This window comes from Equus przewalskii, chromosome 20 (assembly GCF_037783145.1).
Source record: "Equus przewalskii isolate Varuska chromosome 20, EquPr2, whole genome shotgun sequence".
In the NCBI taxonomy this organism is placed as follows: domain Eukaryota; kingdom Metazoa; phylum Chordata; class Mammalia; order Perissodactyla; family Equidae; genus Equus; species Equus przewalskii.
Genome location: NC_091850.1, coordinates 8440298 through 8458560, shown reverse-complemented (window position 1 = coordinate 8458560; position 18263 = coordinate 8440298). Strand labels below are relative to the sequence as shown.

General features: G+C 35.8%; 1 protein-coding gene across 2 annotated transcripts in view; it reads left to right on the top strand.

The window, feature by feature from the left end:
• The window catches only part of CWC27 (CWC27 spliceosome associated cyclophilin), a 221371-nt gene that overhangs the window by 188226 nt on the left and 14882 nt on the right, over positions 1–18263 (top strand). The window contains exon 14 of one of the 2 annotated variants that reach the window (XM_070587457.1): positions 757–992. The exons of the other annotated variant lie outside the window; for it this stretch is intronic. Within the exon in view, the coding sequence (XP_070443558.1) occupies positions 757–793 (37 nt within the window). The 3' untranslated portion in view covers positions 794–992. Of the gene's footprint in view, positions 1–756; positions 993–18263 lie in introns of those variants that run through there. 2 annotated transcript variants of the gene reach the window in all.

Genomic DNA, 18263 nt, shown 5'->3' with positions numbered 1-18263 from the left:
TTGTTGAAAGTTTTTATCATGAAAGGATGTTGAATTTTATCAAATGCTTTTTCTGCATCTATTGAGATGATCATATGATGTTTGTCTTTCATTCTATTAATGTGGTGTTTCACATTTATTGATTTGCATATGTTGAACTATCCTTGCATCCCAGGGATAAATCCCATTTGATCATGGTGTATGATGCTTTTAATGTGCTGTTGAATTCATTTTGCAAGTATTTTGTTGAGAACTTTTGCATCCATATTCATCAGCAATATTGGCCTATAGTTTTTGTTTCTTGTAGTGTCCTTATCTGACTTTGGTATCAGAATAATGCTGGCCTCATAAAATGAGTTTGGAAGTCTTCCCTCCTCTTCAGGTTTTTGGAAGAGTTTGAGAATAATTGGCATTGATTCTTCTTTAAAAGTTTAGTAGAATTCACCCACAAAGCCAACCTGTCCTGAGCTTTCCTTTGTTGGGAGGTTTTCAATTACTGGTTCAGTCTCCTTACTTGTTACTGATATGTTGAGACTTTCTATTGCTTCATGATCTAGACTTGGTAGATTCTATGTTTCTAGGAATTTATCCATTTCTTCTAGGTTGTCTCATTTGTTGGCATATAATTGTTCACAGTAGTCTCTTCTGCTCCTATATATTTCTGTGATGTCACTTGTAATGTCTCCTCTTTCATTTCTAACTGTATTTATTAGAGTCATCTCTCTTTTTGTCTTGGTAAGTCTAGTTAAAGGTTTGTCCATTTTGTTTTTTAAAAAGCTGCCTCTTGGGGCTGGCCCCATGGCCGAGTGGTTAAGTTCGCGCGCTCCGCTGCAAGCGGCCCAGTGTTTCGTTGGTTCGAATCCTGGGCGCGGACATGGCACTGCTCATCAAACCACACTGAGGCAGCGTCCCACATGCCACAACTAGAAGGACCCACAACGAAGAATATACAACTATGTACTGGGGGACTTTGGGGAGAAAAAGGAAAAAATAAAATCTTTAAAAAAAAAAAAGCTGCCTCAGTTTTGTTGATCTTTTCTATTGTTTTTCTGTTCTCCATTTCATTTATTTCTGCTCTAATCTTTGTCTTCTCCTTCTTTCTACTAACTTTGGACTTCGTTTGTTCTTGTTTTTCTTGTTCCTTCAGATGTAAAGTTAGGTTGTTTCAGATTCTTCTTCTTTTTTTTTTTTTTAATATACTCATTTATTGCCAGAAACTTTCCTTTTAGCACTACTTTTGCTGCATCCCATAAGTTTTGGTATGTTGTAATTCCATTTTCATTTGTTTCAAGATATATTTTAATTTTCCTTTTGATTTCATCCTTGACCCATTGATTGTTCAGGAGTGTTTTGTTTAATTTCCACATATTTGTGAATTTTCCAGTTTTCCTCCTGTCATTGATTTCTGGTCTCATACTGTTGTGACTGGGAAAGACACTTGGCATGATTTCACTATTTTTAAATTTGCTAAGACTTGTTTTGTGACCTAACATATAATCTATCCTGGAGAATGTTCCTTGTGCACTTGAGAAGAATGTGTATTTTGCTGCTTTTGGATGGAATGTTCTGTATAAGTCTGTTAAGGCCACTTGGTCTAAAGTACAGTTCAAGTCCCATGCTTCCTTATTGCTTTTTTGCCTAGATGATCTATCCATTGTTGAAAGTGGGGTATTGAAGTCCCCTACTATTGATGTATTGTTGTTTATTTCTCCTTTAAGATCTGTTAGTATTTGCTTAATATATTAAGGTGCTTTGATGTTGTGTACATGTATATTTATAATTGTTATATGCTATTGATAAATTGACCCCTTTATCATTATATAATGAATTCTTTGTCTCTTGTTATCATTTTTGACCTAAAGTCTATTTTGTCTGATATAAGTATAGCTACCCCTGTTCTCTTTTCCTTTTCGTCTGTGTGGAATATCTTTTTCTGTCACTTCACTGTGAGCCTACGTGTGTCCTTGAAGCTGAAAGATGTCTTTTGTAGGGAGCCTAACAGACAGTTCCTGACTTACAATGGCTCAACTTACGATTTTTTTACTTTACAATAGTGTGAAAGTAATACATATTCAGTAGAAACTGTACTTTGAATTTTGAATTTTGATCTTTTCCTGGGCAAACAATATGCAGTGTGATACTCTCTTGTGATGCTGGCCAGCAGCAGTAAAGCCACAGCTCTCAGCCAGCCATGCAATCACAAAGGTAAATAACTGATACCCTTGCAACCATTCTGTTTTTCACTTTCATACAGTATTCAATAAATTACATGAGCTATTCAACACTTTATTATAAAATAGACTTCGTGTTAGATTATTTTACCCAACTTCAGGCTAATGTAACTCTCTGAGCATGTTTAAGATAGTCTAGGCTGAGCTATGATGTTTGGTAGGTTAGGTGTATTAAATGCACTTTCAACTTATGTTAGGTTGATTGGGACGTAACCACATCGTAAGTCAAGGAATATCTGTATAGTTGAATCTTGCTTTTTTTTTCATCCAACCATTCTATGCCTTTTGATTGGAGAATTTAATCCATTTACATTAAAGTAATTGTGGATAGGTAAGAACTTATTATTGCCATCTTATTAATTGTTTTCTGGCTGTTTTGTATTTCTTTTATTCCTTTCTTACTGTTTTCATTTGTGAATTGATGATTTCCCATAGTGGTATACCTTGATTCCCTTCTCTTTATCTTGTGTGTATCTACTATAGGTTTTTGTTTTGTGGTTACCCTGAGGCTTACTTGAAACATCTCATAGATATAATCGTCTATTATAAGCTGATTACAACTTAACTTTGATCACATACAAAATCTTCACCCTTTTACTCCCCACAAATATTTTTATATTTTTGATGTCACAATTTACATCATTTTATATGGTATATTCATTAACAAATTATTGTAGCTATAGCTGTTTTTAATACTTTTGTCCTTTAACCTTTATACATTTAAGTGGTTAACACACCACTATATTACAGTATTAAAGTATTCTGAATCTGACTATATACTTACCTTTACCAGTGTGTTGTATATTTTCATATGTTTTCATGTTATTACTTAGCATCGTTTTCTTTCAGCTTGAAGAAGTCCTTTCAGTGGTTCTTGTAAGGCAGATTTTGTGGGGATGAACTCCCTCAGCTTTTGTTTGTTTGGGAAAGTCTTTATCTCACCTTCATTTCTGAAAGACAGCTTTGCTGGATAGAGTATTCTTGGTTAGCAGTTTCCTTCTTTCAGCACTTTGAATATCATCTCACTGTCTCCTGGCCTGCAAAATTTCTGCTTGAAAATCCACTGATAGCCTTATGAGGGTTTCCTTGTATGAAAGAATTTGTTTTTCTCTTGCTGCATTTAAAATTCTCTCATTGTCTTTGATATTAGGCAGTTTTGTTATAATGTGTTTTAGGGAAGATCGTTTTGGATTGAAATTATAGAGTAACCTATTCATGAACTTGGATGTCCATATCTTTCCCCAGGTTTGGGAAGTTTTCAGCCATTATTTCTTTAAGTAAGCTTTCTGCCCCTTTCTCCCTCTCTTCTCCAAGAATCCAGTGATGCATACATTATATTTCTTAATGGTAAGTCCAGTAGTCTTTCTTCACTTCTTCATTTATTTTTCTTTTTTCCCTCTGACTGAATAATTTCAGATGCTCTGTTTTTGAGCTCACTAATTGTTCTGCTGCTTGGTCCAGTCTGCTGTTGAAGCTCTCTATTGAGTTCTTCAATTTAGTCATGTATTCTTTAGCTCCAAAGTTTCTGTTTGGTTCTTTTTTATGTTTTGTATCTCTTTGTTGAACTTCTCATTTTGTTCTTCTCTTATTTTTCTGATTTTGTTAAATTGTTTATCTGAGTTCTCTTGTAGCTATCTGAGCATCTTCAGGACAATTACTTTGAATTCTGTATCAGGAAATTCCCATGTCTCCATTTCTTTGGGTCAGTTACTGGAAGTTTATTGTGTTCCATTGGTAGTGTCATGTTCCCCTGATTCTTCCCTGTAGCTTTGTGTAGGTTTTTGCACATTTGAGGAAGCTGTCATGTCTTCTGGACTTTATGGACTGATTTCAGTAAGGAAAGACCATCTGTGGGTAGAGACCCACTGGAGCATACTGTGACCCTAGGTCTAGTGGTGCAGCACACCAAGTGCAGGGTCGTGTGGTGGCTCCAGGTCCAGGATTAGGGCATGTCTCATAAGCTCAGGCCACTGGGATCCACAGCATCAACAACTGTGATGTCCTTGATGAGCACTGTGGGACGTCCACAATGTCTGCAAGGGCTGGTGGGATCCACAGCAGCATTTCCAGGTCCAGCAGCTAGGGACCCAGGCAGGCAGCAGTGGTGGCTGCAGCCAGCGGTGTGCATATACTCAGCTGTGCAGGTGAGCTGCAGGTGCCTGTTTAGTGGCAGGGGCCAGTTGCAGACACATACAGAGTGGTAAGGGCCAGTGTCAGCACCAAGAGCCTGGGCCACTCGCATGCACAATGGCAGCTGTGGAGGTCCTGGCTATCAGTGTGTACTACCCTGACTACAGGCTCTCACCACAGCCTCTTGGCAGTGGAAGCTGGTATTGGAAGTTGGGCTCAGGGCTTACAGGTGCACAGCTGGAGGAGTTAGCTATGAATGCACCCAGTGGTGCAGGCCAGTGACTAGAGATAGGGCCATTTCCTGGCCCATAAGCAGCTGTGAGGGCCTTGGCTGTTGGTGTGCGCTTCTGTGACTGAATTTTTACTTAGTTTGAATTTGAATTTTTATTTAGTTGGATTTATCAACCTTTTTTCTTTATGGTTTTTGTTTTCTTATATCTCATTTAAGGCCTTTACTATCTCCGAGGTTATAAAAATATCATCTATCTCCAAGGTTTTAAGGATATCAACTCTATTTTCCGATAGTAATTTTCAAGAAAAGTTGCATAGTTTCCATAATTAAAGGCTTACATTTTCGTTAGGTTTATTCCCAAGCACTCTACATTTTTTGGTGCCATTGTGAACTACTTTTTGTAATACATTTTTTAGTTGGTGGTTTCTGGGATCTAGGAAAGCTGCTGAGTATTTTTATTTTGTATATGGCCATTTTTTTAAAATTCCCTTTTTAATTCTAATATTTTTTCAGGTAATCATCTGTATCCATCTTTTTCTCCTTACCTCCTGTTCCAATAAAAGTGGCTATCTCCCCTATACTGCTAATCTCTAACCTTTTCTCTCCTTAGGGATCTTGCTTCATCAATTATCCCCTCTTTCTCTTTTATCTTTCTCCCTTTCATTGACTTCTCCCCATTATCATTTAGACACACTGAAATCTCTCTCCAGTCAAAAAACAAGAACAAAATCTCTTCTTATCCTTCTCCTTGGTCTTCTGGGCAGAATTGTATGGTGTTTTCTTCCCTCACATCTCCACTGACTTGCACACATTCACTTAACTGCACCACTACTGTTCTGACAGCACTTTCACCAGTGTTAATGAGCACCATTTTCATTTAAAATCCAGAGGATGCTTCTCAACCAGAGACACAGTTCAGTTTAGAACTCATATCAATAGTTCTCCCCTTCCTCCTTAGCATATTCTCTTCGTTTGGTTTCTGTAACACCGACCTGACCCAATTTCCCTTCTCTCTCTAGCCACGTCTTCCCAGACCCATCATTGAATACTCTTCTTCTCCCCCAGTTTAATGTTAGAGTTCATCTCTTCTTGAACCTCACACTTCTTCCTTTGGTGACCTCATCCACTCCGCCCTCACTGAGTGATCTTCCCTGCTTTTAGTTACCTATACAGTTATGTATACACTGAAGCAGTTCCCTGCCAAATCTTTATCTCCAACATAAATTTCTTTGCTAAACCATACAGCCAAGTATTTAACTTCCTACTAAGCATCTCTATTTGGATGTCTCCTAAGCACATTTATGTCTCCTAAACACAAGATGCCCATATCTGCACTTATCAACCCTAAACCTGCTCTTCCCGCAGTCTCTGTTTTTTAAAATGCACCACAATTCACCCAGTTATTCGATCCAAATACCTGAATATCATCTTTAAGTCCTCTCTCACTTGCCCACACCTAATTTGTCACTTAAACTGTTGTTATGCCTTCTGTTTTGGCCCAAATACATCCATTCCTTTCCATCAACACTGCTACCACCTTAGCGGGCTGCCATTATCTCTTGCCTGGATTACTGTAACCGCTTCCTAACTGATCTCCTTGCTTCCAGTAATGCTCCTTTCTAGTCCGTTCACCACTGTGCAGCCAAGTTGAGCTTTGTAACGCAAGTTGGAGCTTACTCGTCTTTTTAAAAAACATTTCCTTGATTCTCTTTGCCTTCAGGATACAATCTAATCCCTTTAGCCTAGTTTTCAAGGCCCTACAAAATCGAGCCTCTGCTTTCTTTGCTGTCATCTGTCATACTGAGGTCTTATTGAAGTACCTTATTTGCACAAACACTTTATATCCTCTTCTCTTCTGGGCCTTTGCACATGCTGACCCTTTACATAGAATACCTCTCCTTGCCTCTCCCTCCTTCTCCTGGATTCTCCTGGCCAATGCTTACTTTTTTCTTTGGATCTTAGTTTGATGTCACTTCCTTCAAGATGCCTTTCCTGTCCATACATTGTCCATTAGTCACACTTTGTACCTTCAACCCATAAGTATTTGCTCATACTGTTTTCTTTGCCTAAAGTCCCCCCTTTCTTCAGCCCTTCCTGTCACCTAGCAAAACCCTGGCCATTTTTCATGCCTCATTTCTGTAATCCCCTCACAGAGAGTGTTCTCCCTGTTTTTAGAAGTTTAGATATTGTTTGGATATTGATAATATTATACTATATTTATTGCTTTTAAGTTTTTATGTTACATATATTTGCGCCTAGTCTCTCCAAAAAGATTATCATAATAATGTCTTATTGGTTCTAAGTGCTTTATAAGTTTTAACTCATCTGATCAGCCCAGTAACTCAATGGAGTAGGTATTAATATCCTCATTTTACAAATGAGGGAACTGAGGCACAGTTAAGTTAAATAATTTGCTGCTTTTTGGTGCAAATAGTACCTCATCTAGTACCCAGCATATAATAAGGCTTTCAAAAAATATTCAAGATCTCTCCTGAGGAAAAGAGTCCTTGCAACATTACCACATTGTTACCATTGGGTTGTTGGAGATGGGGGTTGGGGATAGGAGGAACAGAAGGGCATGGAGAGAAGATATAGTTAACTTTTCCTTTAAATGTCTTTCAGTTGTTTCAGTCATTACAATGAGCAATCAGTAGTAATTTTTAATCTATCCTGTGTTTGTTTGCCTTCCATATTTCCTTTTTGGGGAAGTGTCTTAAGTTTTTTGCCCTCTTTTTTTTTAAAGATTTTATTTTTTTTTTAATTTTTCCTTCTTCTCCCCAAAACCCCCCAGTACATAGTTGTATATTTTAGTTGTGCGTCCTTCTAGTTGAAGCATGTGGGATGCCACATCAGCATAGCTTGATGAGCCGTGCCAGGTCCACGCCCAGGATCCGAACCGGCAAAACCCCAGGCCACTGACGCAGAGTGCACAAACCCAACCACTCAGCCACAGGGCTAGCTCCCCATTTTTTAATTAGGTTCTTTCTTCTCTTACTGTTGAGTTATGAGAGTTTTTTATATAATCAGATCCAAGGTTTTTTTTGGATATGTGATTTGCAAATATTTTCTCCCACACTGTAGTGCTTTTTAAAACTTTATTTTTTTACTTTTTATTTTATTTACTTATTATTTTTTATTTTATTAACAGCATTTTTCACTGAGTAAAAAAATTTAATATTAATGAAGTTCAGTTTATTGAGTTATTTTTCTTTTCTGAATCATGCTTTTGAGGTCATGTCTAAGAACTCTTTGCCTAACCTAAGGTCACAGATTTTCTCCTAAGTTTTTTTTTTTAATGTTTTATAGTTTTACATTTTACATTTAGATCTATTATCCATTGTGAGTAAATTTTTATAAAAGTTATGAAGTTTAGGTCAAGGTTCATTTTCGTCATATGGCTATCCAGTTGTTCCAATACCATTTGTTAAAAAGACTGTCCTTTCTCCATTAAACTACCTTTGCAACTTTGTCTAAGATTAGTTGCCTATATTTGTGTTGGCTTTTTCCTGGACTTTCATTTCTGTTCCATTAATCTGTGTGTTTATTCTTTCATCAATACCCCACTATCTTTATCACTAAAGCTTTATAGTAAGTTTTCAAATCAGGTGGTATGATTCCTCCAATTTTATTCTTTTTTTCAAAATTGTTTTGCTTATTCTAGTTCTTTTGCCTTTCCATATAAATTTTATAATTAGTTTGTATCAAAAAATTTCTGATTGGGTTTTTATTTGAATTTCATTAAGTTTATTGATCAATCTGTGAAGACTTGACATCTTTATTATGTTGAGTTTTCCAACTCATAAACACATATGTCTCCTCATTTATTTAGGTCTCCCTTGCTTTGTTTCATCAGCATTTTGTAGTTTGCAGCATACATTTCCTGTACATGTTTCATTGGATTTATATCTAAGTATTTTTTTCTTTTATGGAGCTATTATAAATGGGTTTTTTTTTAAATTTTGATTCCCTATTGTTCATCATAGAAATATGATTAATTTTTGTATGTTGAAATGTTGACCTCATATCCTGCACCTTGCTAAACTCACTTGTCAGTTCTAGGAGGCTGTTGGGTTGGGTTTTGTCGGGGGAGTTTATTTCAGTTTTTTGTTTTGTTTTATTTGGAGATTCCTTGGGTTTTCTGCATAGATAAGCATGGTCAGTAAATACAGGCTGTTTTACTTCTTCCTTTCCAATCCATAGACTTTTATTTCCTTTTTGCCCTATTACACTGGCTAAGTCTTCCAGTATGAAGATGACTAGGAATGGTCAGAGTAGACATTCTTCCCTTATTCCCAATCTTTGGGCAAAAATGTTGTCTTTCATTGCTAAGTATAATGTTAATATGGAGGGTTTCGTGTAGATGCTCTTTATCATGTTGAGGAAGTTCCCTTCAACTTCTAGTTTGCTGAGAGTTTTTAACATGAGAGATATTGAATCTTGTCAAATACTTTTCTACATTAATTGACATGATCATGTCATTTTTCTTCTTTAACTGTTAATAGGGTAGATTACACTCATTGATTTTCAAATCTTGAACTAGCCTTGCAGTCACATTATTAACTCCACTTGGTCATGGTGTATTTTTCTTTTTATTTTTTTCTGGACTAAATTTGCTAATATTTTGTGGAAGATATCTGTGTCTGGGCAGCCAGCCCTAGTGGTCTACTGGTTAAGATTCAGCCCTCTCACTGCTGCAGCCTGGGTTCGTTTCCTGGTCAGGGAACCACACCACTCACCTGTCAGTTATATTGTGATGGCTGCATGTTGCTGTGATGCTAAAAGCTATGCTACTGGTATTTCAAATACCAGCAGCATCACCTATGGTGAGCATTCTGCAGAGCTTCCAGACTAGATAGACTAGGAAGTAGGACATGCCAGCCACTTCTGAAAAAAATTGGCCATGAAAACCCTATGAATAGCAGCGAAGCATTGTCTGATATAGCACCTGGAAGGTGAGAGGATGGCACAGAAAGACCAAGCAGGATTCTGCTCGGCTGTACACATGGTTGCTAGGAGTGGGAATTGACTGGACAGCACTAATAACAATATCTATGTCTATAACATTTATGAGGGATACTGGTCTATAGTTTTCTCATCTTCTGCTATCTTTGTCTACTAGGAGTATCAGGATAATGCTGGCTTCATAAAATGTGTTGAGAAATGTTTCCTCCTATTCTGTTTTCTGGAAAAAAGATTATATAGAATTGGTATTATTTCTTCATTAAATATTTGGTAGAATTTGTCAGTGAAATCATCTGAATCTGGAGATTTCTTTTTCAGAAATTTTTTAAATAGACTTTATTTTTTTAGTGCAGTTTTAGGTTCACAGCAAAATTGAGCAGAAAGTACAGAGAGTTCCATATTCCCCCTGCACACACACACACAGCCATCTTAACTATCAACATCCCGCACTGGAGCAGTACATTTGCTACAACTGATGAACCCTCATTCACACCTCATTATCACTCGAAGTCCATAATTTATATTAGAATTCACTCATGGTATTGTATATTCTGTGGGTTCAGACAAACGTATAATGACATGTAGCCATCATTACAGTACACACAGAGTAGTTTTACTGCCCTAAGAATTCTCTATGCTCTGCCTATTCATCTGTCCCTCTCCTCCTAACCCTGGCAACCACCAGTCTTTTTTCTGTGTCCATGGTTTTGCATTTTCTGGGATATCATATATTTGGAATCATACAGTATGTAGCTTTTTCAGATTATCCCATTTTCCTTAGCAATATGCATTTAAGGTTCCTCCCTGTCTTTTCATGGCTTCATAGCTCATTTCTTTTTAGTGCTGAATAGTATTCCATTGTCTGGATGTAGCACAATTTATTCATTCACCTACTGAAGGACATCTTGGTTGCTTCCAAGTTTTGGCAACTATGAATAAAGCTGCTATAAACGTCCATGTGTAGGTTTTTGTGTGGACATAAGTTTTTGGATACATGCCAAGGAGCATGATTGCTGTGTCATATGGTAAGAGTACGTTTAGTTTTGTAAGATCCTATGAAACTGTCTTCCAAAGTCGCTGTACCATTTTGTACTTCCGCCAGTAATGAATGAGAGTTCCTGATACTCCACATCCTCACTGGCATTTGGTGTTGTCAGTGTTTTGGATTTTGGCCATTCTAATAGATGTGGAATGGTATCCCATTGCTGTTTTAATTTGCAATTCCCTAATTCCCATCATAATAACCTATGATGTTGATCATCTTTTCACATGCTATTTTCCCTCTGTATATCTACTTTGGTGAGGTGTCTGCTAAGGTTTTTTTGCCCACTTTTTAATCAAGTTGTTCATTTTCTTATTGTTGAGTTTTAAGAGTTCTTTGTCTATTTTGAATGACAGTCCTTTATGAGATATGTCTTTTGCAAATATTTTATCCCGGTCTGTGGCTTGTCCTCTCATTCTCTTCATATTGTTTTCCACAGAGCAGAAGTTTTTAATTTTAATGAAGTCCAGCTTACCCATTATTTCTTTCATGAATCACATCTTTGGTGTTATAGCTAAAAAGTCATCACCATACTCTAAGTCATGTAGGTTTTCTCCTATGTTATCTTCTGGGAGTTTTATGATTTTGCATTTTACATTTAAGTCTATGATTCATTTTGAGTTAATTTTTGTAAAGGGTGTAAGGTCTGTGTCTAGATTCTTCGTTTTTTTTAATATTGAGGTCATAATAGTCTATAACACTGTGAAATTTCAGTGCGTTATTTTTTGTCAGTCACCATGTAAATGCACCACTTCACCCCTGTGCCCACCCCCCAATCCCCTTCACCCTGGTAACCATTAAACTGTTCTCTTTGTCCGTGTGTTTATTTATCTTCCACATATGAGTGAAATCATATGGTGTTTGTCTTTCTCTGTCTGGTTTATTTCACTTAACACAATACCTTTAAGGTCCATCCATGTTGTTGCAAATGGCACAATTTTGTCTTTTTTATGGCTGAGTAGTATTCCGTTGTATATATATATACCACATCTTCTTTATCCAGTCCTCAGTCAATGAGCACCTGGGTTGCTTCCATGTCTTGGCTATTGTGAATAATGCCACAATGAATATAGGGGTGCATAAGTCTCTTTGAATTGTTGATTTCAAGTTCTTTAGATAAATACCCAGTAGTGGGATAGCTGGATTGTATGTTATTTCTGTTTTTTAATTTTTTGAGAAATCTCCATACTGTTTTCCATAGTGGCTGCACCAGTTTGCATTCCTACCAGCAGGGTATAAGGGTTCCCTTTTCTCTGCAACCTCTCCAACATTTGTTTTTTTTTTTCTTGGTGATTATAGTTATTCTAATGGGTGTAAGGTGATATCTTAGTGTAGTTTTGATTTGCATTTCCCTCATGATTAGTGATGTTGAACATCTTTTCATGTGCCTATTGGCCATCTGTATATCTTTGGAAAAATGTCTGTTCATATCCTCTGCACATTTTTTGATCAGGTTGTTTGGTTTTTTGTTGTTGAGTTGTATGAGTTCGTTATATACTCTGGAGATTAACCCCTTGTCGGATATATGATTTGCAAATATTTTCTCCCAGTTGGTGGTTGTCTTTTTGTTTTGATCCTGATTTCCTTTGCCTTGCAGACTCTTTAGTCTGATGAAGTCCCACTTGTTTATTTTTTCTTTTGTTTCCCTTGTCTGAGTGGCCATGGTATTGGAAAAGATCCTTCTAAGACTGATGTTAAAGAGTGTACTGCCTATATTTTCTTCTAGGGGTTTTATGGTTTCAGGTCTTACCTTCAAGTCTTTGATCCATTTTCAGTTAATTTTTGTGTATGGCAAAAGATAATGGTCTACTTTCATTCTTCTGCATGTGGCTGTCCAGTTTTCCCAACACCATTTATTAAAGACACTTCCCTCTCTCCATTGTATGTTGTTAGCTCCTTTGTCGAAACTTAGATGTCTATAGATGTGTGGTTTTATTTCAGGGCTTTCCATTCCATTCTATTGATCTGTGTGTCTGCTTTTGTAGCAGTACCATGCTGTTTTGATTACTGTAGCTTTGTAGTATATTTTGAAGTCGGGGATTGTGATGCCTCCAGCTTTATTCTTTTTTCTCAGGATCACTTTAGGTATTTAGGGTCTTTTGTTGCCCCACATGAATTTTAGGATTCTTTGTTCTATTTCCATGAAGGGTGTCATTGGGATTCTGATTGAGATTTCATTGAATCTGTAGATTGCTTTGGGTAGCATGGAAATTTTAACTATGTTTATTCTTCCAATCCATGTGCATGAAATAGCTTTCCATTTCTTTATGTCATCATCGATTTCTTTCGATAATGTCTTATAGTTTTCATTGTATGTCTTTCACTTCCTTGGTTAAATTTATTCCTAGATATTTTATTCTTTTTGTTGCGATTGTAAATGGGATTGTATTCTTGAGTTCTCTTTCTGTTAGTTCCTTTTAGAGTATAGAAATGCTACTGATTTTTGTAAGTTAATTTTGTACCCTGAAACTTTGCTGTGGTTGTTGATTATTTCTAATATTTTTCTGATGGATTCTTTAGGGTTTTCTATAAAATCATGTCATCTGCAAACAGCGAGAGTTCCACTTCTTCATTGCCTGTTTGAATTCCTTTATTTCTTTTTCTTGCCTAATTTCTCTGACCAAAATCTCCAGTACTGTGTTGAATAAGAGAGGTGAAAGTGGGCAGGCACCCTTGTCTTGTTCTTGTTCTCAGCGAGACGGCTTTCAGTCTGATGAAAGTATGAGTATGATGAAAGTATGAGTATGATGTTGGCTGTGGGTTTGTCATATATGGCCTTTATTATGTTGACGTACTTTCCTTCTAAACCCATTTTATTGAGATTTTTTATCATAAATGGATGTTGGATCTTGTCAGATGCTTTCTCTGCATCTATTGAGATGATCATATGGTTTTTATTCCTCATTTTGTTAATGTGGTGTGTCACATTGATTGATTTATGGATGTTGAACTATCCCTGTGTCCCTGGTATAAAGCCCACTTGATCATGGTGTATGATCTTTTTAATGTATTTCTATATTTGGTTTGCCAATATTTTTATGAGGATTTTTGCATCTATGTTCATTAGCGATTATTGGCCTGTAATTTTCCTTCTTTATATTGTCCTTGTCTGGCTTTGGTATCAGGGTGATGTTGGCCTTGCAGAATGTGTTAGGAAGTGTTCCGTCTTCCTCGATTTTTTGGAATAGTTTGAGAAGGATAGGTATTAAATCTTCTTTGAATGTTTGGTAGAATTCTCCAGAGAAGCCATCTGGTCCTGGACTTTTACTTTGTGAGAGGTTTTTGATTACTGTTTCAATTTCTTTACTTGCTATTGGTCTGTTCATATTCTCTGTTTCTTCTTGATTCAGTTTTGGGAGGTTGTATGAGTCTAAGAATTTATCCATTTCTTCCAGATTGTCCAGTTTGTTGGCATATAGTTTTTCATAGTATTCTCTTATAATCATTTGTATTTCTGTGGTATCCATTGTAATTTCTCCTCTTTCATTTCTAATTTTATTTATTAGAGGCTTCTCTCTTTTTTTCTTAGTAAGTCTGGCTAAGAGTTTGTCAATTTTGTTTATCTTCTCAAAGAACCAGCTCTTTGTTTCCTTGATCCTTTCTACTTTTTTTTTGTTTCAATTTCATTTATTTCTGCTCTAATTTTTACATTTCCCTCCTTCTGCTGACTTTGGGCTTTGTTTGTTCTTCTTTTTCTACTTCTGTTAGGTGCAGTTTAAGATTATTTGAGATTTTTCTTGTTTGTTAAGATGGGCCTGTATTGTTATGAATTTCCCTCTTAGGACTTCTTTTGCTGCATTCCCTATGAGTTGGTATGGTGTATTTTCATTTGTCTCCAGATATTTTTTGATTTCTCCTTTAATTTCTTCAATGATCCATTCATTGTTCAGTAGCATGTTGTTTAGTCTCCACATCTTTGTCACTTTGCAAGCTTTTTTCTTGTAGTTGATTTCTAGTTTCACAGCATTATGGTTGGAAAAGATGTTTGATATGATTACAATCTTCTTAGTTTTATTGAGGCTTGCCTTATTTCCCAATTTATGGTCTATCCTTGAGAATGTGTCATGTGCACTTGAGAAGAATGTGTAGATTCTTTGTGTGTGTGTGTGTGTGTGTGTAGCATTTATATTTGCACAGACATTTTTGTTTTGGCATGTCTGCAGTTACTTTAATGTGAAATCTCATCACTTCTTTTAAAACCATTCATGAAGTATATTTTTAGCCAATTATTACTTATTCAGATTAATTAAGATTATACAAAATAACTGACATAATAGAAGTCCCTTATATTGACTTTAGAGTAAATATACATCCTTTTTATGCTTTTTAAACTCTTACTGTTCTCCTGATCTTGGGAGATAAAGGTAGCTCTGGATCCCACCAGTTCATTCTTGAAGCAAATATTTGCATGTGCTACATTTCAGGCAGCCTCCTAGGACCTTTATACTGTCTTCTCTCATTTAACTCTCACAAGAGCCTCACAGGGCTCACAGGCTAGGGACCAGCTGTGGTGGATTTTTTTCTTACAACTCCATCAGATAATTAGTATTATTCCCATTCTATAAATGAGGAGGCTTAGAGAAATTAGGTTATTTGCCCAGGATCACACAGTAATAAATGATGAGGTGTTGGTCACTCTTAAGAGCCCATGCTGCTTCTAGAACACCAGCTTCTACCAACAGTGATTTCAACATGAGTAGGATGTTCAATCAGTAGGATGAGGAAAAAAAGTTCAACTTGACTTTCAGAGACCTTTAATTCTAAATAATAATGTCTGTCTTCTGGAGCTGGTTACAGCATGTATCACCCATCCTCATCTTTGGAATACTTTCCACATTCCTTTAAGAAATGCACCATCATGGAAGTCTCTGTAATACCACATATTGAATTATCTCCTGTTTATACAGTGGGCTGTTAAATCAGACTGCCTTGGTTCAAACCCCTGCTCTGACAATGACTGCTGAATGACCTGAGCAAGCAGCCTCTCTTGCAAGGCTCAATTTCTTCACTTGTAAAGTGGAGATAACAATACCTACCTCGGGGTTATTGTTAGAATTAAATGAGATAATTCATGCAAAGTAGTCAACATAGTACCTGACTCTTAGGAAATGCTCAGGAAACATTAGATGTGAGAGAGGGAGAACAGTACATAGTCCTGCAGTAGTATTGGTAAGGCTTGACAAATTAATCCAGCAGCACAAGCTAAACATTCTAAATTAAATTGGCAAAATGTTAGTTATACTGTCCTCTTGATGTAATAACCTCAAAGAAAAGTAGTCTATAAAGAAAAGGTGAATCTTAATTTACTTCAGTTATGTTATCTGTGGCCTAGAAAGAATGTAGATATATTCATTAAATTTGCTAGTAGTACTTAATGGTTCTATTTTAAAATCTGTTGAGAAAAGGATAAAAGTATAGTAAGGCAGGTTCTTTAGCTAAATTCAGATTATAAAATGCTGAGGCTGGCCAAGTTTGGCTAATGTAAACTTAGCATTCAGAGAGAAAGAGGAGGAGAGTGGACAAGATTACCTTTTCTGTTGTGGTCTTTCTGCAGAGTCTTTTTTTTTTTTTTTTTCTAGCCGGTAGGATTTTGGAACAGAGAAAAGCTATGTAGGCATAAGTAGCTTATTTCTATTAGAAATAAAATTTAAGGAGCAAAGGTCCTTGGGATTAGCACAGTGTAGTAAAAAAAAGTCATTTCACAATGGTTGTTACAGATAGCCACAAAGCCAGTAAAAAATGAAAGTTGCCGTTGTACACAAGCAATCAAGAAGTTATCAACAAGCATTCTGATACTTTAACCTGATAACTTTCAGATATGCTGAAAGTGAAATGATGCTTAAAGCAGAATAGAAAAATCCAAGTAGTAAGATTCTAGGTGAAATTTAGTAAAAGAGACGCATAATTTGTACATTTTTGTTTTTGTTTCTTTAAAAGCAATTTTAAACAATGTTATTTTCTTTCATAGAGTTATTAGATGAAATACTAATTGTCATATTGATGTTTCAAATAACCTAATTTGTGTTTGTAATACACGTTCAATATATAAAACATTGAAAAAGGACAGGAAAGAAAAAATCTCTAGTAATTTCATATCCCACAGATGATCATCGTTAATGCTTTTGTGTATACACACACACTTTTCCCAAGAATGAAAAAATTCATCCAATTTTTCATTATAAGCCTTTATCAATGAATTATCCAGTAGTTAAATATTTTATAAATCCACTGTTATTTCCTTAGGCTAAAGGAAGTGAAACTGCTGAGTCAAGTACGTTTTTATTAAAAGATTTTAATTGAGGTATAATTTAAACATAAGAAAATGCACAGTTCTTATCTGTTCACTTTGATGAATTTTGACAATTGTATACACCCATGTAAATACCACCAAAACAAGATATAGAACATTTACATTACCCCAGAAAGTTCCCTCGTGCCCCTTCCAGCCAGTCCCCTCCCCTCAACCACTCTGATTTCTGTCAGCTCGGGTGCGCCTTTGATAACATTTTTGCTAGATTGTATTCAGAAAGTTGAATCATTTATACCTGTACCAACAATGTATGAAGTTGCTGGTTTCTCCTTACTGTAAGTCTTATGTGAGTATATATGTGTTGTAATATATCACAGATAATAGATGTATATATATTAATCTTTCCAGTTTCTATTGTATATTATTTGCATTTCTTTGTTTACTGGTAAAGTTGAACTTTTAAAATATGCTAATTGGCCGCTTATATTTCATTATTGTGGTAGTGATTGTTAATTATATAGTCTAATGTGATTATATATTTCTTGTTGATTTGAAAAAGCTCTTAAATATTAAAGATATTTTTCATTTTAAATATTTTTACACTTTGTCATTGCCTTAAAATTTGTTTATGGAGGGTTTTGTTTTGTTTTTAACATGGAGTTTTAAATTTGCATTGCCAAATCTGGCGATCTTTTTCTTCATGTTTTCTGCTCATTGTCATTCTGTAGGTCTTCATAATCCCTTCACTGCCGAGAAGGAAATAATCAGTCTTTAGACAAACTCCCTACCTTCAAAGTATATAAATACCTCGTTATAATACCTTTCTTTGGTATTTTTATGGTTTTATTTTTATTTTTAATTTACATCTTTCATCCACCTGGAATTGATTGGGCGTATTATATTAGGATAATATTATAACTTTATTTTTTCTAAATTGCTAACCATTACAATTGAATGGTCCTGTGTTTCCCCCACTGATATTAAATGTGTCCTTTATCATAATGTCTTATGTATATTTTGGGGTCAGTTTCATTATCGTACATGGATTTTCCTGTTTATTCCTGTGTCAGTACCTCACTGCTAAATCACTGTAGCAATGTAATATTATTTAATATCTGCTAAGCAAATTGGACCTTTATTTTACAACACTTATATTTTTACTTTAAAAGCTTAAGCAACTGGATAATGTGCTACATTCTTATTTTGTTTTAGTTAACCACACCTGGAAAAAGCTTAGACAATTGACCATGGAATCAATTTTTTAAAAGCCCCATTATTTAACAGGTGGCCACTACCTGAATTGCAGCCTCAGTGCCAAGAAGGAAATAATCAGTCTTTAGACAAACTCCATACCTTCAAAGTAATGGAAAAGATTGCATGTGGAAAATAAATAGCATGAGGAATTAAAAAAGAACAAAATCTAGGATATTTGATTGC